General features: G+C 50.6%; 1 protein-coding gene across 6 annotated transcripts in view; it reads right to left on the bottom strand.

Annotated features, from left to right (window-relative positions):
- The window catches only part of WTIP (WT1 interacting protein), an 85292-nt gene extending 60824 nt beyond the window's left edge, over positions 1-24468 (bottom strand). For 4 of the 6 annotated variants that reach the window (XR_011154545.1, XM_069027234.1, XM_069027235.1 and 1 more), the window contains exon 1: positions 21920-23731. Coding sequence is in view for 3 of the 6 variants with exons in the window: in XM_069027234.1 (XP_068883335.1) it covers positions 21920-23369 (1450 nt within the window). In the remaining 3 variants the exon portion in view is untranslated. Of the gene's footprint in view, positions 1-21728; positions 21822-21919; positions 23732-24402 lie in introns of those variants that run through there. The other 2 variants (XM_069027237.1, XM_069027238.1) reach the window with 2 other exon arrangements.
- Positions 24469-24845: the final 377 nt, after the last annotated feature.

The raw sequence follows: 24845 nt of genomic DNA, 5'->3' as shown, positions 1-24845 counted from the left end.
CACAGAGGGTGACAGAGGAGATTTTCCAAAAAAATCGACTTGGTTTTTAAATAGCATGAATACTGCAATTTATACCAGTTGCTGGTTATACCAGCTGGAGATCACCTGAGCTCTGGGGTGACATGTTTGCCCATGTCATTACTTCAGACTTTGGCACAATGCAGGTCAAACAGTAGACCTTCTATGTTTTAGTTAAGCTTTTATTAAGTTTTATTTTCCAGTGACAGGTTTACAGACATTGAGACAGTTTTATTACAGCAAATAAACAATAAACTGAATATTTAAAGCTCATATCACTATTGTCTTTCCTTTCTGCTGATGCCACACATTAACAATAGTGTATTTACCTACACAGCACAGATTTTTTCTATATAAGTGACAGTGTTCACAGTACAGAACCAGTTAGAAAACCTACTGTACCAGCTCTCTTTTCCAGTTTTGATGTTCTTAGTTACCTTTAGTCTCTGTCTTGGCTCTTTTCTATAGTGAATATGAGTCACTGACACTGCTGTGGTCTTCAGAGAAAAAACCTTCTGAGATGACATAGAAAAGACAGAATCAATTTAAATACTTCAGCTTACAAAAATCTGTGCAACCAGGTAACAACACTGATACTGAAAGCACCAATGATGCAGCCCAAATACCCTGAACTCCACAGCATGTCAGAGCTGCAAAGAGCTGCACACAGAGCTGCACAGATGTCAAGTTGGAGAGACTTTTCATTACATTCTCCTGACATTGCACACATGAGTCATCACTAATATATGGCAGAAAAAGGTCATATACTACAGCTGCCTTCTTTGACATATTTAAAATGGGTTATGATTAAACAAGGAGACTAGTCTAAAAGTTTCCAGGTGCACTTTCCTATTTTCTTAGATAACGGTCTATTTCCAGCACGAGCATGACAGTCTGGAAAAGGCACGGAATTACGTAACCACACTTGGTTATAAACTCAGCAGCTCCTTCCACAAGCAGTTCCCAGCCCTACATGGACACCACAGCCCCACAGTTCCAGCACCCACCCAGCAAAGGTGCTGACACCTCTCCATAGTTCTCACCTGCCCCAGGGAGGTTCTTCAGCATTCCCAGAAGCATAAATAGGTTTGCTTAAACACAAACATACATATAGGCAGGTATTATACCAAGCTAATATTTAGAAAGACTGAACTATTCATTTAAGAAAAGCTGGAAGTGACTTAAAAATCTGTCACCTCAACCCTCTGAATGAGACTTTTTCAGTCACTTCAAGTCCAGTGACTCAAGGATGCTTTGAGAACATCAGGAGGAGGAATGTACCTTCCCGTAAGGCACAGGAACAACCATTTCAGAAAGTAATTTGCCATAGGTTTCTCCCACCTTTAGCCATGAAGGACTTAAGTTCTGACATACTGGCAGGCCTCAGCTTCCCCACCTTGGTGACAGTGAAAAGCTGTCTCCTCTGCAGCTGTAAGGCTCAGCCCAGGGAGGTGCTCAGTGCAAACAGCCACACTCCTCCACTCCACTCAGACAGGAAGATGCTCAGACTGTAAGAAAAGCCTGTCCTGATCTACCAAGTTAAAAACCCTTGGGACAGCTGGTCAAATACAGCTCAAACGACATGTAAACAGGATATTCTAATTTTGCCTCCTCTACCTTTGAGAAACAGCAACACTAAATGCTGTAGATGTAGGCTCATTTCCTGCTTCTGAATTCAACTGGGGGGAAAAAGGAAAAGTTAGAAAATCAACACGCTGCCCATGTGTTCAGCTGCTCTCCAGGGCAGACCTAAGGTGGGCAAGGGGTTGCTCCAGGCTTTTTTAAGACTCCAGTTTACAATGATTCCTGCAAGAGGGCAACTCTGAGCTTCCCATAACCACGAGAGGCCCTGAGCTCCATTCTCACCTTCAGGGACTTACTCCCCCCAGCACCACCCAGAGCTGCAGGAGTGGACAGGCCTCACTCTGACTGACACTGAACCTTCCACTGACATGGGCAGCAGCACAGGAGGCCATGCTCCAACACCTGAATAAATCCAGCTTTACAGCTTTTAGCACCACAAAAAAAAAATGCCACACAGTGTAAAGTACTGATAGTTAACTTGATGTTGGCGGGATTTCTGCTAGGTCAGGTATCTTCTGTCTGGACTGCTTTGACTTTTTGCTGGATCAGGTATTGTCAGTCCTGGATCAGGTAACAGTCTGCTCTCCAGCAGCTGGAATCAACTCCAGGGTATGTGGTCTGTCTGGCTAATTCAACACAAATGTGAACACACACTCAATCCACATCCAAATAGTATCAATGAATTATCCAGAAAGGCACAAATACTACTCTCAGGACCATCCCTCTCCCCTACTTTGACCTAGACTGCCCTCTTGACACAAAATGGGAGCAAAGTGAGAATCAAAGGGCAGAAATTGGAGGAAAAAAAGAAGAAAAACCCACAGTGCTAATTTTTTCCAATGAAAAAAGTGTGAAATGGGCATAGTCACAGCACCCAGCCAAGAAGCACATGTTGGCTCTGCATATGCCCTCAGTTATGAGCTGTCTCCCAGACAGTGACAAACCACCAGCCAGAGCTTGCAGACTGAGGCTAAAAGCACCCTTTTTTTTTGCCTTTTCTGTTCTCACAGACAGACCAGTGACACAAGTGCCTGGCTGCTCTGCAAAACCTGGGCACTGAGGGAACAATATCCAAGACACTGACTTAGCTTGGAAAAGACATGGCACAGAAGGCAACCCCCACCTGTAACAGGGTTTTGGCATCATCAGCTCTTTTCACAACCTGCCCACTGCACCTGCAGCCAAAGCCTTGGCCCACAACCCCTACAGAGAAACCTGCAGCCACTCAGCTGCAGTGCTGAGCTGCTGCTAGGAAAGAACACGTGTCCTGCAAGAGCACTTGGCACTGAGATGCAAACAGGGAAACACTCTTGGCCTCAACAGCTCCAGTCAAAGAGCAATTTGCTTGAGGGGGAAAGGATTTATCTTTGCTAATGATCCCTGTGCACAGTGCTGGCACTGGTGCCCAACGAGAGCACTAAACAGCAGCCACCCAGCACTGCAGCACCCAGCTGCACACCAGAGAGGCCCGTCCCCAGAACTACACTGGGTGCCTTCTCCACGCTCACCCCACTCACCATGTGCATGCCAAGATAGCCAGGCATCCTCTTTTTAGGATGATTTTTGGAAGATGGACTCTGTTTGGCATAAGCTGGATGCCAGACTCAAGTCAAAGTGAGGAACAAGACACGAGATGCTCTTCTCTCCCACTCCTGACACCTCACCACCCAAACATCTCTCATTTAGTGAGTAACTCATCAGCTCCACCACCCACAGTCATGAGACAGCAAAGGAGTTGTGGCTAAATTCCTAGCAACTCTTACAAAAATACAACTGAAGTACAGTTGAAGAGCAAACTCCCCTGGTGAAATTATTCTTTAAAAATCCTCTAGAAACAGCAAAAAACACCACCTCAAGAACTGCATAACCAGGGAAAGAGTGAGCAGACAGAAGAGGGTTAGGAAGGTAATTTTTCACTTTGTTAGTTACAGTAAATATCTCCAAATAAATGTGATCTTATGAACTTCATCAGCCAAACCTCCCTTTTCAATTTTGAAAGGTTACATGAAGTGGTGAAATGTTAGTTAATTCATGTGTTAGAGGACTGGCTCAAAAATAACAGAAATCGTTAATCTTTTCATAATTATAAGTCAACACAACTGATATGAGAAGCCTCTATTCATAGCCACTAAAAGGAGCATTCATTCCTCTTTACATCTTCCCTTTACTGTTATATCTTGATGCAATTTTCAACAGCAGGTAAAGCCACTAAAAATTGGAAACAGTGTGAGTAATTTTCCTCTATTTGGTTTTAATTAAAACACTCAGCAAAACAGAGAGGTGATAGAGAGAGGCAACCCTTTCCACCTCAACTGCTGCCTGTGCACCCATCCTTGGAGATCCCAGTGGAAATCTCCCGTGCAATGTCACTGGTATTTTCCCTGCTGCTAAAGCAGTGGTTCAGATTAGGATCATGGCAAAAGTAATAAAAGATAATTCACATCTGATTACGAACGACATGGTAGTTGTCTGGTGCCCTTTTAGGTTTCAGAGGATCCACCTGAGAAGTGGGCACCGGAGGGGCTGCCTTCGGGAAGCCTGGATAAGACCCAAGCTCCCCCCCGACAGGCCCCCAGCACACAGAGGGACCCTCCATCTGGGCACTGAGTGGGAGCTGGAGTGTCTCTCACCCAGGAGACCACTCCAGAAGCTGACACACCACTACCAGCCCCTGGTTCAGACACAGCTTTTGTGGGCAAACCGCCCAGACCCTGAGGCTGGACCAAGCACGTGGGCTACCCGGGACACACATCCAGCTTCAGTGTCCCCATGATCCAGGACAGTCAACCTCAACTCCAGCTCAAGTTGCTGTTGGTTTCCTTTGCCAAAGGCACAACCCTGGACCCCAGAGGCCCTTTCTGAAGAGCTGCTTCCAGCCAGTGGGCTCGCAGCTCCCAGTACTGGGTGGAGGCTTTTCCCTGTGCTGAATTTCCTCAGGTTCCCATTCCCACATTTCTGCAGCCTGTCAGGGCCCTGCTGAGCACCACCACATCCATGCAGTCTATCAAGCAGTCCTCCCATGGTGGTACAATCCACAGGCTGGCTAGAGGGGTACTCTGTCTCATCACTCCAGTCATTAATGAAGATGTCAAACACCACCGACTCCAGAACTGGCTCCAGAACAGACTTCTGAGGTGCACCACTAGTGACTGGCTCCAACTCAATCTCATCCTGCTGGTCACACCTGAGCTCAGCCAGTTTTCAGTCCACCTCACAGCCTGTACTTGACCAGTTTGGCCAGAGGGATGTTACGAGTGGCAGCATCAAAAGCTTTAGTAAGCTGACATCAAGCAGCACTGCTGTCCCCTAATTCCCCAGGCTTTTCATCACACAAGGCCAACCCAGCACCCCTGCTCCACATTTTCCCTGGTCTTCCTTTCACTCACCTATCTGCAGAAGCACTTCTTGACTTCTTGTCTTTCACCAGGGCCAGCTCCAGACCAGCCTTGTGTCTCCTGACCCCATCCATGTGTACTCTCTCTGGCAGGGCTTCTATATTCCCCCCAGGTCACCTGTCCCTGCCCCCACCCCTTTTATATTACACATATCCTTTCCATTTCTTTCTTCAGAACCCCTTGCTCATCCACACAGCCTCTTGCCACTTCCTGCATATCAGGATGGACCATTCCTGAACCCAGAGACTGCAATCCTTGAAAAATCAATCAGCTTTCCTGACCCCTTTTCACTTCTCCCTACCTACTTTAGAACTCCTGTAAGCAAGTAAAGCACAGAATTTATACATGAAATATTCAAAGTCAGTTCAGTCTACAGAAATGCTCTCCCCTATTGTAGGTACTGGTGGAGTCTGGACTTCAGCTTCCAAGTAAATCTTGCTCTGTCTAAATTCACAGCAAAATCACACGGCTAAGTAAAGAGCTACCTGTGAATATTTACACATTAGGTGCCTATTTAGAGATTTAACTCCCCACTGGATTCTCTTCGGACTTAAAAATAAGCACAAATGCATTTCTGACTTTTGATCAAAACATTTGAGATCAGTGTGTAAATCACTCAGCTGGGATTTTTCCTTCTCATGTGTTAAATCACTGCAGCACAACCTAATGCAAACATTTCCTTAATTGCACAAAAACCCTTTTGGAATCTCTCCTTTCACTGTATTCACCAAGAAATAGGTTCCTCAATGCTCCCTTGAAAAAAACCCCAACAAAGCAACTAACGCAACCCCCAAAACTTATCTTCTGAAAACTAACTAAAAGAATTAGTTTAGTTGTTGGGGGGTTTTAAATTTATTTCTGCTTTCAAAAAAAAAATTACTAGAGCCTTTGTTTGCAGATGAATGTAACCTCTTCTGTAATTATATCCATGAAAATAAGGGTGGCTTTTACCAAATCAGTGATGAAACTCTCTACTGTGCTTTCTCTGTAAGGTTAAGAGTGAAGTACAGAGTTGGTACCGAGCTGCATGTCCCTTGCTTCTCCCACTGGTGCCTTTGACAGACAAAGGATTTTATCATTTCTGCAGAGGAGCTAATTGTCCCTTTTAGAGAAGGAATCATTGTTGATCCTCAGTTAAAACAGACTGTGCTTTACTCTAGCAGCTCTGGTTGTCCTCCACCACAGCGAGAGAGATGTTTCTTCAAGCCAAGCAAAAAAAACCAAAACCTTAAGAGATCACTAAAAATGGTTGTTCCCCATTGGTTTTCAGCTGGTGGAGCCACAGCTTTTATCCTGCAGTGGAGTCAATGACTCAGGCTGGCAGGAATGGCTGGCAAGGAGGAACATGCATCCCTTTCCCTGTCCTTCCCTGAATCAGCAGCCACACCACCCAGGTGTGTGCTATGAGGCAGCTGAGCGCCCTGCTCTGGGCCCTGACAGAGCCGTGCCCTCTGCAGGGCCAGGCTGAAATCCCAGCCAGCACCTCAGCCCTTTACCTGCTGGAGAAGGCAATAGCTCAGCATCTGCTCACAGCAGAAGGACCTTCAGCTCAGACCTGAAATACTGGCTGTCCCCCAGGCTCCAAGCTCTTCTTTCCCCTCCACAACACTTGCCACTGTTTCTTCATGACCTGATCATGGAGCTCTTTAAGAGAAGAAAATCTGAACTATTTTATTCCTATTTGGGACCAAACATGTGGACTTGTCACCTGTTCCGATCTCTACACTCCAGCCTGCACAGAACAACCTTATCTCACTTCTTCCCTCCCCCTTGTGCTTCCAAGTTTGTGCCCTGCCCTCGGCTGCAGGATGAGCACAAACATGCAACTGTTTGTTCCCCAGTGGTCACACTTGATCTTGAGTCAGTCCTACTCTAATTTAGACCCCAAGACAACACTTACTTTGTTGTCTTAAGTCAACTGCTTGGTGAGAAACTGCAAGCTGCATGGTCCAAAAAACTTAAACAACAATTTATTTGCAGGCTTATTGGACACTTTCTGGCTGGTAGCTATTTTTTTGGGAACAGTAGTGTTCCAGCAGGAAACGGTGCATGCAGAACTGAACCTGTACCAGCAGCACACCCAGCTCCCAAATCTTCCTTCAAACCAGGAATTAATGTCTATTCTTTAGGGAGATTTTTTACACATCATTGCCATCCGGGTGTGCAGCTCTTGTCCCTTGAATAGGGCACATGCTCATTCATCTCACTGCATTTTGGTTGCACTCCCAATCAAATTTACATTGTGTACAAGCAAAAACTGAAGTTGTAACCTAACAGTCCCCCACAGTGCCCCTATAATTTGGTTCCCTGGTCAAAATGAAAATGGCTCAAATTAAAAACAAAGTGAGTTTGTACCACTTTCAGCTCACCCCTGGTGCTGGCAGTTCTGGACCAGCAAACATTGCCTTGAAACGGCAAAAGCCCAGAAAACACTTAGGGGGATGCAAATACACAGGCATAAGCTTCATAATAAAGGTGAAATAATGTATTTCTCAGAAACTTCAGCAAATATTACCATATATCTGCCAGAACTCTCAGCAGCCTCCCTCCTTTTATTTTTTTTTTTAGTCAAAGTTCTCTCTTGCCTTTTCCTCATGGTATGTGAACACTAAGCTAGAGCTCCCCAAATGCACTCAGTGGTGAACCACCCAGTCACAGTGGGCACTCCCAGAGTGACTGGCCCTCTGAAGAGATGTTCCCACACACACACTGCACATCTCTTCCTCTCTGCTTTTAAGTATCACAGCAAAATTCACAGCAACCTTGAGGACCAGAGCAGCCAAGTCCTTGAAGAAGCCGTGGCCTCTGAACAAGCCCACACAGACCTTGCACTTACTTGGGTGTTGAGAGGGAACAGGAGTTGAAGCAGGCACAACCCCATTCAAAGGAGGAGAAGAGAAGAACTCTGACCATTGGGATCAGCCAGGGCACACCACCCTTAACCAAGGATGTGGGCTGCGAGTTGGAGGCAGTGACACCTGGGGCAGGGCTAGAAACTCCCCATGCAGGCACTGACCCAGCTGGGAACAGAGGAGCTCCAAGTCAATGCTCATTATTCAAGGGTACTTTGTCAGAAAAAGTCCTTCCCCTCAACCCTGAAATGGGCTATTTCTCTGACCTTACAATAATCTAACACCGGAGCTCCCAATTCTGCCAGGCCAACCAAGTGAAACACCCAGTAACTCCAAAGGAAGTTCTGCCACAAAGGAGTCCAGGATTCATCCTTCAGCTCAGGAGCATGGGTGTTTTGTGGGCTTGTTTTTTCCCCTTTCACAAGCTGCAGAAGTAAATCAGACAGACCAAGTGAGATGTGGTGTCCAGCCAGAGCCAGGCCACCGCTGTGGCCACAGGGGTTTGAGCTGCTCCCTGCTCCTGCCTATCACCCCTCCTGGTCCCTCCTGCCACCCCTGTGGGGAAGCCAAGCAAAGCCCCTGGAGGTGGGAAGCAGGGAAAAGCAGAGCTTCACACACTTGACACACCAGGAAGCTGATCTGCAAGTCTGCACTTGGCACAACTTCAAAGTGCTTTCTTTGGGGCAGCCTCAATCACCGCTTTCTGGGCTGGTTCTTCACTGGCCTGGATTCCTCCCAGGTGTGAAAGAGGGGCTGAGAAAGCCTTTTCCCAAAAGACTTAACAACAGTTTGCTCTTAAACAGCATGCAAGGCTGTTTCAGCCAAACCCAAGCTATCCCTTTTTACATTTTCTTAATAGGTCAGGGAGGTTTTTTGGGTTTGCTTTTTTAAGAGGTGTGGTCTGGCACTCCAGAGTCATTCTACCCCACGTGGAATGGCCTCATGGCTCTCAGGTTATGTGGGATTTGGTGAGTGAATTGCCACATCTCCACTTTGCCAAAAACTCCTGCAAGGGGCAAATCTTGTCCGTGCTGCATCCAAAGCCCCAGGCCCAAACCTGCCATGGATTTCTTTCCTCTCTCTGAACTGGGCAGTGACCAGTTGCAGGAGTTGCTGGTGTGGCTGCCAGAAGTCCTACACCACTCTCCACGACCAGGCAACACCTCCCAGCGCCGTCACTGTCACCACCCTCACACAGGAACATCTCCCTCAAAACCAACACACAGAAAGACTGGGAGATTCTCTTCCCAGGCAAACCAAAACAAGCTTTTTTTCTAATTGTTTGTAAAACAGCATCTGAGACCAGCACCTGATGTCTGCCAAAATTTCATAAAAAGACTTTAAGTATGTGTGTTGGTTTTGCATGGGCTGGTGCCACAGAGGTGATTCTGTGAGAAGCTGCTGGAAGCTTCCACCTTGTCCAGCAGAGCCAATCCCCGATGGCTCTGAAGATGGACATGGCACTGGCCAAGGCTGGGCCACTGAGAGAGGCTGGTAACGCCTCTGTGATAACAGATTTCAGAAGAAAATCAGAACAAAGAGGGGCACTGTTAATTCCAGCTAGAGAAGAGGAGGAGGTGAGAACATGTGAGAGAAACAACATGGAGACACCAAGGTCAGTGAAGAAGAAGGGGGAGGGCCGTACTCCAGGCCCCAGAGCCAAGATTCCTCTGCAGGCCGTGGTGACAACCATGGTGAAGCAGCTCCTGGGGATCCATGGGGGATGCAGAGATCCACCCACAGCCCCTGGGGATCCACGGGGGATGCAGAGATCCACCCACAGCCCCTGGGGATCCATGGGGGATGCAGAGATCCACCCACAGCCCCTGGGGATCCACGGGGGATGCAGAGATCCACCCGCAGCCCCTGGGGATCCACGGGGGATGCAGAGATCCACCCGCAGCCCCTGGGGATCCACGGGGGATGCAGAGATCCACCCGCAGCCCCTGGGGATCCACGGGGAATGCAGAGATCCACCCACAGCCCCTGGGGATCCACGGGGGATGCAGAGATCCACCCACAGCCCCTGGGGAGGTGCCCACACCAGAGTGGGTGGATGCCTGCAGGAGGCTGTGGTCCAGTGAGAGACTCGGTGGAGAGAGAAGAAGCTCCTTGCTTCCCAGCTGGAGCAGCCTGGCCTTGGAGGACTGCACCCCCTGGCAGAGTGAGCCACAGTTTTGGGAGGACTGTCTGCCATGATGAAGAAGTGCACAGAGAATTGTCTCCTGTGGGAGGGACCCCACGGTGCAGCAGGGGAAGGATTCCTCTCCCTGAGCAGTGGAAGAACTCGGGTGATGAACTGACCAAACCCTCCTGCCCTGTCCCCCTGCGCTGTCGGTGGGAAGGAGGGAGGGGTTGGGGGATGAAAAGGTGTTTCAAGGGCTTATTTTACTTCTCATTATCCTCCTCTGACTCTGTTAGCAATAAATTCACTTTGCAACTTTAAGTTGACCTTATTTTGCCCTTGGAGTGTTTTCTCCCGGTCCTTATCTCAACTCATGAGCCCTTAGTTAATTTTTTTTCTCTCCTCTACCCAGCTGTTGCAGGGGAGGGTGAGCAAGTGACTCTTGTGGGTGCCTGGTGTTTGGCCAGTGTCAAACCAGGACAGCATGAATAAGCTGGACCTATTATTTTGCTGAAAAAAAAAAAAAAAAAAAAGGCAACCAAAGGAAGAAAATGGCAAGAGTCCTCAGAGCCCCAGCACTTCAGGCAGCATCAGGGTGATCTCTAGAACCACCTGCAGGTCATGTGCATCACCCCTGTCTGTGCCTGTAACTATGCTGTACATCCCCTCCAGGCTTAGCTCTTGATACCTTTAAGGACCCCTGCTCTGGGCAGAAGATAACAAGGAGAAGAAAAGCAGAGGATGCACAGCTCACATCTGGACACAGCCTCTATCCCATCACACTCATCTTCCAGCCCTGTCCTGCAAGCAAAGCAACTGGGAACTCTGTGCCCAGAAGTGACTTTGTACAAGCTGAAGGAGGACAGCAGGACACAGAGCATCACAGCCCTCTCCCACACCACTGACTCCCCCTGTTCATAGTTACTTGTATCACAATTTACAGGAAATCAGTGTTTCTCTGTCAGGATACCATGCTCCCAGGCAAACAGCACCTGGCTTTTACAGCCCCAGCACAAAGCAGCAACACACCTGCCCATTCCATGGTGGGCATGGCCTGGGAGGTGCAGGGGCTGCTGGACAAGCCAAGCAGAGAAACACGGCCAGGGAAAAACACTGGTATGAATTTACTTACTCCCTGATCTCTGTGGTGTAATAAAAACAACCAGAGATGACTCCCAGCTGTCAGAAACAAGTCAATCATGGCCCCAGTACCTAAACAGGACTGTCATTCATGAGGCACTGCTGGGTTTATCAGATGTGTTCCACCTTCTAAATAAAACTGTACTAGTAAATACCGTGCATGAATTTTACTTTGAGATATCTTGAGGGCTTTCACCCCCCTGAGCTGAGGCACTAAGGTCTGCACCCAGGTCATGGGGTTCCAACAGAGCAAGCGCATCACTTGCTCTGCACCACTGCAGCTTTGCAGGGCTGCACTGCAGAGGCCCAGCCCTGCTCTAGCCAGGAACAGGTACAGCAAGCCAAGAGACTTTCCAAGACAACCAGCTACCGACCTACACTTCAAAAACTTACATGCTTATTTCTGAAACCAGCTCAAACTCTGGACTCTAACATGCTTGATTGGTGCGCAGGTCTGTTTTCTATTGAGTGTTTAGAGCTGGAAAACATGGCTTTGATTAAAAATGGGCAACCCACCAACTGCAGAGAATTTTCACGTAACTGCCTGGCAAAAACCAAAAAAAAAAAAGAGCTGCAACAGTTATTACCATTCCTCAAAACTTCTACCTTGTTCCCTGAGGAATTGCCTGTTTTCCCCACCTACACCTGAGAATGCACCTACATCTGGGAGCTCAAGGTTAAGAGCAACTGCCACAACACAGAGAAACATGGAGAATCCAAGATTTTACCAATTCCAGCTCTTTCCATTGCCTACTATACAGTTGTTTTGTCTTAGCTGATGTTGCACTCCAGTATCTTTTGCTTCTTCTCTCCTTTTCCTTTAAACAAAACCAAAAATCAACATTCCCTTTTAACCAGCATAGTTATGGAGAGATGGAAAGAGCGACAGGTGAGACATTCACAGACAAGAGGTCTGATCCTGCTGCATTTCATGTCAATGACAAGAACAGGCAGGGCAGCAGAGAGCAGCACATGGCCAGGTTAACACACTTGTGAGCAGGAGAAACCACAGGAAAGTGACAAAGTTGATTCGCTATCCCCTTGCTCAGAACCACTCCACCAGCGATTATTTTCCAGTCATTCAGTATTTGACCCAAATAAATGGATTTACCAGGAATTTCACACCAGCAAAAAACAGAAAACCAAGATCCTGCTCTAACGCTCCTGAAGGCAATGTCACATCCACAAGGTCAAGAAAACAGAACCGAGCCACAGCAGCAGAGCCCTTGGTTCTCTCATTTCAGCCAAGTCCATGTTTGATTTATTACATTCACTATCACACTTCTCCCACCCAGTTAGAAATCCCTTCCCACCAAAGGTTTCCAATCAACACGTGCACATGCAGCAGCTTGGCCCTTGCCAGAGAGGCACACAAAAGGGAGCCTCAAATTACTCACATTTAAATTTGGGACATCCATGAATTGAGTTTCACCAACAGCTGACCCAGCCACAGACCACACTCAGGACTGGCCTTACCTGATGCTCCCCAAAACCCATGGGTGACAGTGCCAGCACAGAGGGAGGCTGAGAAAGTGCAGCAGGACCACCCAGCTGCCATCCCGGGAGCTTCACCCCTGGCATCCCTGTTCCTGCACGCCTGGGGATGAGCTGCAGCACAGGGGAAAGGTTTGTGCCATGACCACCAGAACAAAAGGGGATTTCCCATGCCTGGGAGAGGCCACAGGCTCTCCACGGACCACAGGAAATATGATCCAAGCCAGCTGAAGCATCTAAACATGCACAACTGTCAAACTGCATTTAGGAATGGCTTTTTGTTTCTCTTTATTTTAACTTTGAAATTTTCTAATTTTTTCAAGCAACCACATTAAAGGAAGAAAACATCTTGTTTTCTCTTTCCAGGAGTTCTGAGGTGTCAGAAGTGAAACAGTTCAGCAATTAAATAAATGTTTGGATAGCTAGGAAACAATGGCAGTCCCTAGCAGCTCTTCCACAATAGCCATCTATTTTTCACAAAAACTATAAATACATTCTGAATTGAAACAAGCCTTGTTCAGCCAAATTCTTAGAAGAGCACTGTTACATATGAGACACAACCTTTTGTAACCTATTAAATGTCTCCTGGTTGTCCATTTGATCCACTCCCTATTTCATGACAACCTATGATATTAACATTCTTTACACTTGCACACTGCCTTCCCTGCACTTCTCCCAACATGCCCAAACACACACATTAACCCTCACAGGACATCAGATGCATTTCACTGCTGCTGCCTGCAATTAATGACTTTACTATTAATGTCATTACAAATAATGACTTAATGAATTAAGGCTGGATTTCGGGGAGATGATTAAGTATTTGTGCTGCTATTCCAACCCAACCACATCCCTCTCTCAAAGTCGTTTGACTTCTCATCCCTGGCACCAGAGGAACTCTCTGCTGGGTAGCTCAGCCCCTAAGAGCTCACCATGGCATCCCTGAGCCCACCTGCACATGTGGCACCACCAGGGAGCCCAGGGCAGCTCAGCCCTGGTGGGCAGCACCAACCCCACCAGCCCAACATGGTTTTTTTACCAGGAGCTGCCACTGGTGCCCCTTCCCTCAGCAGCAGGAGGGTCAGACAGTGGCCTCTGTGCCCCACCCCAGCGACACAGAACAGAGGCTCAAACCCAGCTGCCTACAGGTTTTCATGCAAAACCTGTCAGTAAGAACTTTTCCAGCACCTCAAATTTGGAAATAGGCATCCCTAGCAATAAACCCTCACCCCCCAGCTGAGTCCCCCTGTGTAAACCCTTCCATGTTTTATAGGCACAGTAGTTCTCAGCTGAGCAGTAAATGAGTGTTTGTGCTCTGGGGTGCTGGGGTTTTTTCCTTAATGAGTCATAGGTCTTTTCTTAAAAGTTTGGTGGAACACAAATTAGAGCTTTAGTAAAAACTGCTCCAAAAAACAAGGAACGAAGTTTCAGACAATGTGAAATACTCCAGCTGGAAGAGATACATGACTTGCTTGGCCACTTTTTAATGCTCCGTCTCAGCACAGTAACAAGCAAGGCTGTGCTGATAGGGAGCTAAAACAACCCAGCCAGTGAGGTTAACAAGAAGCATTAACACATACCACAGAAAGGAACTATCTGCTGCAATGTAGAAAAAAAAATGGAGAAAACCTACTTCCAGAGACAGCACCCACACAGGCACAGTGAAAAATCGCATAAAAATCCAGCCAAACACCAAATTTATTGGTTGATCATTAGCACATTTGCTAATTTTGTTCAGAGCTGAAGGCTAATAAGCCAGCAGGAATCCTGCTGCCAGCCTCAGGAGCTGTGTCACACCCCTGGAACAGCTCCAAGCAATGCCACATCACAACCCCAGGTACTGATGTCCTGTTGGGACTTGAACCTTTCAGGCAGCTGAACACAGCCCTCCAAAGAGAGCCTTCCTAAGCTCATAATAAAACCTACAGGCATCATGCACATTCCTGCATCCCACCCTTCTGGCTGCTTCAGTTCTGCTTTGTATCACACATCCCATCCCTGTCACAGAGGAGGCACTTTGTCCAGGATGGGCATAAAAATCAACCAGCACATCATACTCCAAGATACTCAGTTTCTCCAGCCACAGAATACGAAATTATTTTGGACACAACCTACCAGACTCTGCCAATGTGCTGTGAAGTGCTGTCCTGAGATATTTGGGACATATGATGTAGGTAGAAGGCCAAGCCCAGAGCTTATTAAATGTCTGCATAAATGTTCTGACTTTAGTAAAACTGTTTGGCTTATCACTGTTAGCTTATTTTCTTTCCATTGCTGAACAACCCTACTATACACCTGACAATTACTTTGCCAAGTTTAGGACTTTTTTAAAATAATTACTTGAGCATTTTTTAAAAATAATCACTTTAGTATTAGGCAAATTCTCTTCCTTTGAGAGTGTTTTCTAAGCATCCGATATCCACACATCCTAAGAGACATTTACATCCTAATTTATTAACTGTGGATATTATGGATTTCAGCCTAGACCTGCTGCCAGGAAGCCATCAGTGGTGACACACAAACTTGTACCATTTACACAGTTTAGATGTAAAAGTGATACAACTTCAGGGATGTTTTCCACTGGAAAAAAATCAACTTCAATCACATTATAACAACAGCTACTTTGACAGTTCACAGCAGGGCCACATTTCTATTCTGCAAACTTCAGTGTCCACTGAACCCATTAAAGTCATTAAACTGGGATTTACTTGCACTTCACACACCACCACGTATGAATCTCCAGTGAATGACTGGACCTCGAACGGGACATTCACACCCAAAAATCTTTGTGGAAGATCCAGCATGGAGGTGAGGGAAACAACTGCCAATACAAGTTTGACTCTGCTACAGAACCATTTCTGCCTTTCAGTCTTGCTCAGGATGTCTCCCTGACCCACCTGAGAGAGCAGAGCTGACTGGGTTGGGGGTTTTTTTGGGTGAGGGAGTAGGCAAAGGGGGAAGGGTATGTTTAAAACCCTGGTGGTACTTCTGGGGTTCTGAGGGCTTTATACTTGAGAAAAGCAACACAGCCTTGGCCTGGAGCTTGTGGCAGCCCTAAAAGCTGAGCAGAAGCAATTAATTGCTCAGTGTTTCTCATTCCTACTCCAAACCAAACTGCAACACAGGCTCCCCACAGCCCCTGCAGACCTTCCTGCCCCCTGGCACACTGCTGCACAGCCTGGCTCAGAAGCTCAGCTGGGTACACACAGGAACTCCTCCCAGACCGTGGGGCAGCAGAGGAGGGTCACCAAGCAGGTAGCAGCACAGCAGGGTGCATGCCCACACCAGCTCTTGGACTGCAGACCCAAACCTCTGTACTGGAAACCTCACCTTGGTACCTCTAATCGAACACATGGCAGTTCTTTGGAAGAATGGTTTTTTTTCTTTCCCTTTTACAGGCAGTGCTTTTACAACTGAATACAAGCACATGCAATACAAAGAAAAAAAAAATTTGCTTCCAGACAATGTCCCATCCACAGTCAAGCTTCCTACAACTGAAGGTAAGAAAATATTTGACCTCACTCATAACACAGGCTTCTGTCCAAGCCAGAGTCATCCAAATTCCCATGTCATGTTATTGTACGTGTTACATGCATCTACTACTTAATAAAATAAAAATACACATATTCCACAGCTCTCCCCTGCCCTTATATCAATTCCCACCTTCAAGGAGAGTCATAAGGATGTGCATGGCTAGCAGGGACTGCAAGAAGCCATCCCAAGAGCATCCCTCATAGCACAGACAAGGCTCCTTTTTCCCAGCTCTGAGGACTTCTGTTACCCTGCACTTTTTTCACGTTAATTCCTTCTACTTTCTCTCCCCCCTGCCTTTCTACTCCTTCCTTCCTTTGGATGATGCTCCAGCTACCAACTGTATCACTATTTACCATGGTTTTCTTGCCTCATCCAGGGGACAGGCTCCTGGTAGCCGTGAGCCACAAGGATGCTGCTACTTCACACATACCCCAGCATCTCCCACTGCAGCTCCTCCTGAACACACACCTCCCTTGCCCCAACCCCTTTTTGAGGGCTTTCTTGCTTCTTGGCTAGAAAAGCCCAACCACTCACAAACCAGTTTCAGCAATATATTTTCCAGCTGTAAAAGGGAGGTTAGAGAAAACCAGAACTCTGAGGTGCACGGCCTGTTTGAACACTTCAGGAGATCCCACCACGTGAGTTTATTTCTATTTAGATGTTTGCCTACTGAAGGTAAATTTTTCACAGGACAGCCTCAACTGCAAATGCTGGAGGATCTCAGCTGCTTACCAGCACCCAATTGATTTCTAAGCCGAGCTGAAGGGAAATAGAAAGTAATTACCAGAAAATAAATCTTTGCTTACCCCCCCCAAACAATATGATGTATTAATCGTTACCTCTACTTTGATGCAAACAGGAAAGACTTAATATTTTACAAAGAAACCTTCAGGAACTCCTAAGACTGAAAACAACTCCACAGCAAATCTCTCAAGTGCTCTGGTCACCAACTGCAAGCTCATCTAAATTTCATTCAAATTTTCAAATTTCATCTCTAAGCAATAAAGCTTCTAGAGACTCACCACTATTACCTTATTTTGATCTCACTTGCATAAACACCCTTCCGTCACATCAACCTGCACACCCAGAACAAGCACAAACATACAACTCTGAATTCACAAGCATATTGTAGGGCTCAAATCCAGATTTACATGGATGACTATGCACATAAAGGGCAGCGAGGGCCTGCCTGGGTCTAGAGATCTGCTTCTTCTCTTCACCTGGTCTTCCCTCACCTACCAGGCCAAAGGCTTTTCAACACCGCACTATCAGCAGCATTTCTTGGTGGTGCTCCGAAAAACACGTGCTGGTACTGCTGGGTGGCTTTCTGGAAAGACAGGAGCTCTCAGAAGTCAAGGCTACTTGCCAGGGTAGGCACGGGCTGTGCTAGAGGACTGGAGTTATTAACAGAAACCAGACTTTGTGTCTCATTCTGAAACATCCCTGCTTCCCTTGGTAAGCCTCATTCATGGCCTGATGAAGAGGCCTTTTTCTGCAGGGTGAAGACAAAGATGTCCATGGAAGACAGGGAAGGTGACAGCTCTGTGACAGGATCACTTGTTCTTGCTGAGGAGCACCACACATGGTGTGTGTTCTGCATCTCAGCTGTGAGAGAGGTGGGGGTGAGGCGGCAGCAAGGGGTGGGGAAGGCTCTGGATGTGCAGAGATGGGGAAAGCACCTTCACAAAGGGCACTCCCTGCACAAAGGGAGCTGAAGGACAAGGGCAGAAGTGCAAACTTGCTTGTCTCTCCAGACTCTGCACAGGCAGGAATCTGCACTCCCCATCTCCCCAGCACCAGATGCCTCTTGCATCTTTAGCTGAGGACAGTGAGACAATTAAGACACTTCTTGTGCTGGATCCCACCACCCTGACCAGGATGAGCAGAACCCTTGTTGGGGGATGGCTGCAGCACAGCAGGGGCTGCCAGCAGCGTGTGACTGCTGCCTGCACCCCTCCATGCACCCTCCTGCCACTGCTGAGAGCACACCAGCAGAGAAATCTGCTTCAAAAATAACAGCCAAATCAGCATTATGTTCAACACAGACATTTCCCTGCCTGGCAGATGACAAGCCATAGGTTTACAGTCAGTCCCTGAGGATGCATGACTTGCATGGGTGTGCCAAAACCCAACTTTTGCCTTACAGTTTTTTTAACAGCTAGACATCAGACTGAAGTATTCTGCAGAGAAAATAGAATTTAAGACAGCCCCTGAGCTTATGACTTTCCAACACCCATAAAAGTCCTGTTGACAACCCAGGATAAACACTCAATTTAAAAAACATTCCTGAAACAACTTTCACCTCACCTAATATCAACGTTCAGCTCAAAAGAGTTATGAAAATGAGTGAAAGTAATTTTTATTACCTCACTTCTCAGCATCTGCCACTAAACCAAGCACATTTACTGAACTGTGAGTACCTTGACAGGGAACAGACACGGGGGCTCACAGGGATGAGGAGGAAGAGGTTTGGGCAGGGAATGCACAGGAAGCAGCTACAAGGGAACAGTCTCACAGCTTTACCCAATTCAGCTGCTGCCAAAGGAAGGGTCTCAGCTTCCTGGAGCCCTCTGTCTGCACCCTCTGCCTTGGGTCAGCTCCAGCCATCTCTTTGACAAGGATAAATTGGAGCAGCTTACCAATCCAGCCCCAAACAACCCTCCCTCTTCTCCCTCTTTCTCTGCAGGCTTTGTTTTTGTCAAATCAGTTGAGTGCAGGTGGCTGCAAGGTGTTGGTGGGAGCACTTGGGAGTGGAAGGGTGCCGCCCCTCACCTGTGCAACTGCGCAGATGCAGAACCTTCCTTTGGCAGCACTGGCATCTTTACTCAGATTAAACCAAGTGTAGGAGGGCATCTTCCTTCTCTCTACAGATGCACTGAAGCCTGGGAGAAGAAAGACGAGGATGGAGAAGGTGAAGCAGTAAAGCAAAGCTCCCAGCACAGCACTGCTCGGGCCCTGCAGACAAGCATGGGCAGACAGCTGTGACTCCACCAGACCTGAGGGCTTGCACCCTGCTCAGCTTGGCTCCCCCAGAGCCTCTCTGGAACACAGACCCTGCACTTCTCCTCCATTTGGTATTTATCTGTCCCAGACTACGGGTCCCTCCTGAAGCAGAGCAGAGAGGTGTGGGAAAGCAGCCAGGGCCTGCCAGCACCAGCACCCTTAGGGGAACATACACAAACTGACCCACAACCAGGATGAAGGCACAGTAGAGCTGCTTCTCCTCCAAGCAGAGCTGGCTAGTCCCTTGACCTCAGTTTCAAAAGAGCACACTGCTCAATTTTTAATTTTACTGGGGGTGTGGGGGCCAGACAACAACAACATGATGGCAGGACACAGAGCACAGTGAATACCTGGTGTCCTCACATCAGCATTCACTCACTAGACAATTAAGCCTACCTAATTAAGAAGCAGTAAACCATCTCCTCTGTTCCCTCTATCTTGTTGGACCTATTGGCTCAACACTTCTCTCCACAGGCATCACAGGACACCCACCACTGCCTCTGGAGTGTGCCAGACACCAGTGCTAAGCAGAGACTTCACAGCTGCAGCATGTACAAACTACAATGAAAATCAAGGAATTTTCCTTGCTTCCTTTTATTAACTTAAGACACTCTCAGGTAAGTCAAACTAAAAACAGACTTCCCCTATTCTGTTCTCCCTCTCCTTGACACTGACTCAACAGCCTGTGGTCAGCCCCACCAGCCTCTTGTGCAAAGGCTCAGCCAAAACTCAGCGTTCACCTACATAGATCATCTGAACCAAAAACGCGGGATCAAATCCACCAGGATTTATCAAAACCTCAACAACTCACAGAAATCAACTTTCTGTTTCAAAGCACCCCAGTTTTCTGGGTTTCATCTGCTTCCAGGATGGAAGTTACAGTAGTGGTCCTTCGTGCTGCCATAGCAGGGGCCTCCAGAGCAGCCCACAGGCTCTGCAGGCACAGGCTCACTGCTCATCCTGCCCTGGGTGCATCTCCTAAGCTTTGGGGCCTGCTGCAGCACATTGCTAAGGAACACACATGCAAGCAGGGACACTTGCAACAGCCAAACTCCAATAAATAAGAAAATCTATCCACAACACAGATTCCCCACATTTGCTCCCAGAGGCCCTGATCGCACGCCCAGCTTTCCCAGGCCACTGGAAACACCTCCCAGAGGCTCAGGACAGATAACCTGTTTCTTACTTTTACATAACATTCCTCAGTCTCTCAGTGTATAACGTGGAAATTTCGAAGGTAGCATTTCCCGCAGTTCATGGGTTACAAGCCCATCCAGCTTCTGCAGATCCTCAGAAGGGAGGCACAACTGTCCTCAGCGGGATCCCCTCAGCTGCTGAGGAGCATCCAGGTGCCAACACCGCAAAAGATGTAGTAGGTGATCCATCAGCTTTCTTACCAGCCCTAGACAGATGAAGGAAGGCAGTAAGCACTGCATTCAGCCTCCTTTGTCTGGGCACAAAAGCTTTGAGAAACTCTGCCACTGCAGTTTACAGGAAGGTTTTCCTGGTAGAGAGGTTACTGCTCACTTAGCTACCTCCACTGATCGGCCCGGGTCTCTCTCCCAGACAAATGAAGGGAGCTCTGCAACTCCTTCCTTCCCTGCAGAGCACACCAGTGCTGCGCCACAAGCACGCGGAGCTTCGCGATTAAATCAGCGACCAAGGTAACACACGTCTCCATCCTCAGGAACGCACACGGCCAGGCAGCCTCTCCCCCCGCCCGGCAGCACACAAAGCACGGAGATAACCATTCTCTCAAAGGCCTCGGATAGGGCTGGCTCATCCACACCCCCTCACCTTCCTAGGCCTCATCCTCCCTCCCCTGCGGGAGCTCGGACATCCCCGCACGGGAGCCCTCGCTCCAGCAGGGAACGAGCGAGCTGCTCCCGAGGGCTGCCCAGGTCCGGCAGCTGCCGGCTCATCTGCAGTCCCCAGCGCAGGAGAGCCAGGGCAGAATTTGCACACTCCAGGATCAGCTTTTCACAGGTGTTTCTAACATTTGCCATCCAATACAAAGTAAGAAAGACAGGGGAGGCCTAATCCTAACTAGTGTGGCTATAAAACACGTGCACTCATCCGTATTTCAAGAAGTTACTTTTCTTCCATAAAGAAGCAACAAAAATTCAGGAGATGACCAACAGGCCGATTTAACCTCAGCAAGCCGAGGGCTCTCCTCTCCTCCAAACTCTCCTCTAGTTCCAGGGATGTCCCCGCGTGTGGAGCAGACCCTGCGAGGCCTCGCGGGGCAGGAACAATGCTGGGCTCCCACAGGTACTCTGAACCAACACAAAGATTTCATTGAACGAGGCACTATGGCTGGTGGAGCAGTTCTTACTCATCACCTACAAGTTACCACAGACTGAGAGCACGATCGCAAACACCACAGCTTCTGGGATGCTGGAGGTTAACAGGGAAGCTTCAGCGGCCCGTAAGGAAGGGAAACAAATGAGACTCCCTGTAAGCCCCGACTGCACAAACAGCTCTTGTCACACTTCAGACAAGTCTCCCATCCGCACGTGGAAACGGAAGAATCACGAACCCCGGCAAACTGCATTAGGAAGAGACGGGAGAGACTTCACATACCGAGAGCGAACTATGGTGCAGGCGCTTCGGACACCGGACAGTGTCTGCGGCCATGTGAAACTTCAGCAGGCAGCTGGTCCAGAGCAGCCCCAGGCATCGCACACCCGCCTTCTCCACGGCCGAAGCCGCCCAGCTCTGAAGGCCCCGCACACCGCCGCCCTCCAGCCGCCCGCTCCCCCCGCCCCACTCACCGAAGTACTCCTTCTTCATGTGCATCTCCAGCTCCTTCTCCAGCTCCAGCGTCAGAGCCTCCAGCCGCCTCTCCGCCTGGCTGGGGCCGCTCTCCCGGCACGGCGTCACTTGGTAGGGGAGCTTGAATTTTGGAGCCGAAGCAGAGCCTTTGGTCGGGCTGTAGGCGTAGGGGGGCGGCGGCTCGGGGACGCCGGCCGGGTGCTGCTGCTCGTGCCGCGGCGGGGACTGGGCATGGATCCGGTGGTACACGTCCCCCAGCTCGGGCACGGCGCCGTCCTCCTGCAGGCCGGGCCCCAGCAGGGACGAGCGGGGCGACGGCAGCTGCAGCTCGGGGTAGGCGCTCATGGAGCCGCGGGAGCTCCGCGAGCTCTGGCTGGAGATGCTGGAGCGGGGGCTGACCACGGCGGGGCCGGCCGAGCCGCGGCCCTCGGGGCCGCAGAGGCTGGAGCGGGGGCTAGCGAGGGCGAGCCCGGCGCCGCCCGCCCCCTCGGGCTCGGCGCTGCCCGGCGGGCCGTACCTGGAGTCCGAGTAGCTGGAGCGGGGGCTGGCGGTGCAGGAGTACTGGCTGGCGGTGCTGGAGCGGGGGCTGGCGTGGCGCTGGTCGTAGCCCATGCTGATGCCGCTGGTGCGGTTGCTGCTGGGCTTGCTGCCGCCGCCGTCGTACCCGGTGAGGCTGGCGCGGGGGCTGGAGTGTTTGCTGGTGTCGCTGGCCGTGCTGGCGTAGCTGGAGCGGGGGCTGAGGGCGGCTCCGTCGTACTGCACCAGGCTACCGCGGGGGCTGCCGTACTTGTCCTGCCCGGGCACCACCAGGCTGGAGCGGGGACTGGAGAACTTCTCGTAGGGCAACGCGACCGCGCCGCCCAGGCTGGAGCGCGGGCTGGAGAACTTGCCGTGCTCAGCGGCGGGGCCCGGCGAGGCGGCGGCCAGGCTGGCCCGCGGGCTGGCGGCGCCGAACTTGCCGTCCGGGCCGCCGGGCGCCCGCCCGCCGCCCTTGGCCACGTAGCCGCCCTCGTAGGCACTGCCCGCGGCGTAGCGGTAGCCCTCGGCCGAGTAGCGCTTGCCCTTGTCGGCGAAGCCGCTGTAGCAGGGCAGCGCCACCTCGGAGCGGGTGCACAGCCCCTCCTCGCAGCACGGCGGCCCCGCGCCCGGGGGCGGCTCGGCGGCGGCGCGGCCGTTGGCGCGGAGCGGGGCGGCTTTGCCGCAGGGGGCGGCGGCGGGGAAGCCTTCAGCGGGCGGCGGCGGCGCGGCGGTGCCGTTCATCTTCCGGCCCCGCTGCTCCGCCGTCATGTGGGCGGCGATGACCCGCTTGGTCTCCTCCAGGTCGGGGTGCAGCGCCAGGTCCCGGCGGCCGCCCCGGCTGTACGGACCCTCCGGGCAGGGCTCGTACAGGGACAGGTCCTCCATGAACTTGGTGGCCTTCAGTGCCATGTCCTCCTCGTACTTCTCCATGCTCGGCCGGAGCCCGGCGGCGCGGGGCGGGGGAGGGCGAGGAACTCTCCGCGAAAACGCAGCCCGGAGCGGAGAAAAGAGTGGAAAAAAAAAATTTAAAAGCCAAAAAGGGAAAAAAAAAAATCCCCAAATCCAGCAGCACAAAAAGCACCCCAAAAGAAAGCCCCTTCCCGCGGTCCTGGCGGAGCAGCGGCGGGACACGGCTCCTTGTCCGGAGAGCTGCGAGGCGGCGGCCGGGCGAGAGGCGGTCACCCGGGCGGCATCCTGCTCCTCGGCGCTGGGCTCGGTGCGGCCGGGCTGCCCGGCGGAGCGCGGCCGGCGCAGACGAGGCGCCCCTGTGTCACTTTCCAGCCTTAAATAAGTTGCTCGGTCCAGTCAATGGCGCGCTGCGCGGAGGAATTTGCGCTCGGCGGGTCCCTGCCCCCGCCGCCCCCGGCGGCCGCCCCGTGGCGGGGCCGCGGCCCGCCCGCACCCCCGGGCGGGGGGCGAAGGCGGCGGCCGGGCCGGAGGGGCTTTGCGGCGCGGCGAGCGCAGCGCGGGGCGCGGCGAGGCAGGGACTCCTTTGTGTGGGGCAGGAATGCGAGGAAGGAGACTGGGCGCTGCGTCCCGCTGGAATGTAGTTAATGCTGGAGCCAAACAATGATTTTCCCCGAGTCAGTCAGGGAGAGGGCGGCCGCGGCGCTGCTCGGCGGCGGGGTCGGCAGCTCCCTCCTCGGCTGGGGCCGGCCGAGCCCGGCCCGGGGCCGGCGGCGGGCGGTGCCGCGGCGGTGGCGGGGCTGTCACCGCGCCGGGGGTCCCCGCGCGGGGCTCGGGCAGCGCCGGGGAGCCGCGCACGGAGCTCCCGGGCAGGAGCGCTCGGGGTCCCGGCCCGGGGGGGCTCCGCCGCCCGTGCCCCTCACTGGAACTTTCCGGCGGGACCCGCGGCCTCGTCCCGCCTTGGGAGAGGGCTGGCTCTACCCCACCTGCGGCCGGGGCTTCCCCGCACAAATGCCGGCACCGCTACGAGGTGGGGGGGTCGGGAGTAGCCTCGCACCTGTGCGGAGATCCCAGTGCTGGCCAGGTGTTTCCGCTGAAAAGGCTTGTGTTTGTAGCACGGCAGCTGAGGGTTGTTGCCAGTTATTTATTAAGTCTTGGAAAAAAAAAAAAAAAAAGCAGCGCTGAGACATATGATAAACATATTGTGGCCTAAAGCAATCTGTGAGTTGACGGGAGTGTAAAAAAGCAGCTACTGTGTGTGTAACTGCAAGAGCTTCATCTGTTGATCGGTGATGAACACCCCAGCGCTGCTTGCTATTTACATCTGTGTGCTTACGAGACTGTCGATAAACAACCCCCCAAAACAGCTACTGAACCAAGACCCCCGATACTAAACCGTAGTTTACCGTTCTTCTTTTTTTTTGGCAACTGAGCTGCATCTCCCTGACAATCATTTGTGTTGATGGCAGAAATGCTGACAAAGCCCTAACAACAGGTATC

The sequence above is a fragment of the Aphelocoma coerulescens genome, chromosome 11 (genome assembly GCF_041296385.1).
Source record: "Aphelocoma coerulescens isolate FSJ_1873_10779 chromosome 11, UR_Acoe_1.0, whole genome shotgun sequence".
NCBI lineage: Eukaryota > Metazoa > Chordata > Aves > Passeriformes > Corvidae > Aphelocoma > Aphelocoma coerulescens.
Note: the sequence above shows the minus strand (reverse complement) of the source record. Positions and strands in the feature narration are given on the sequence as shown.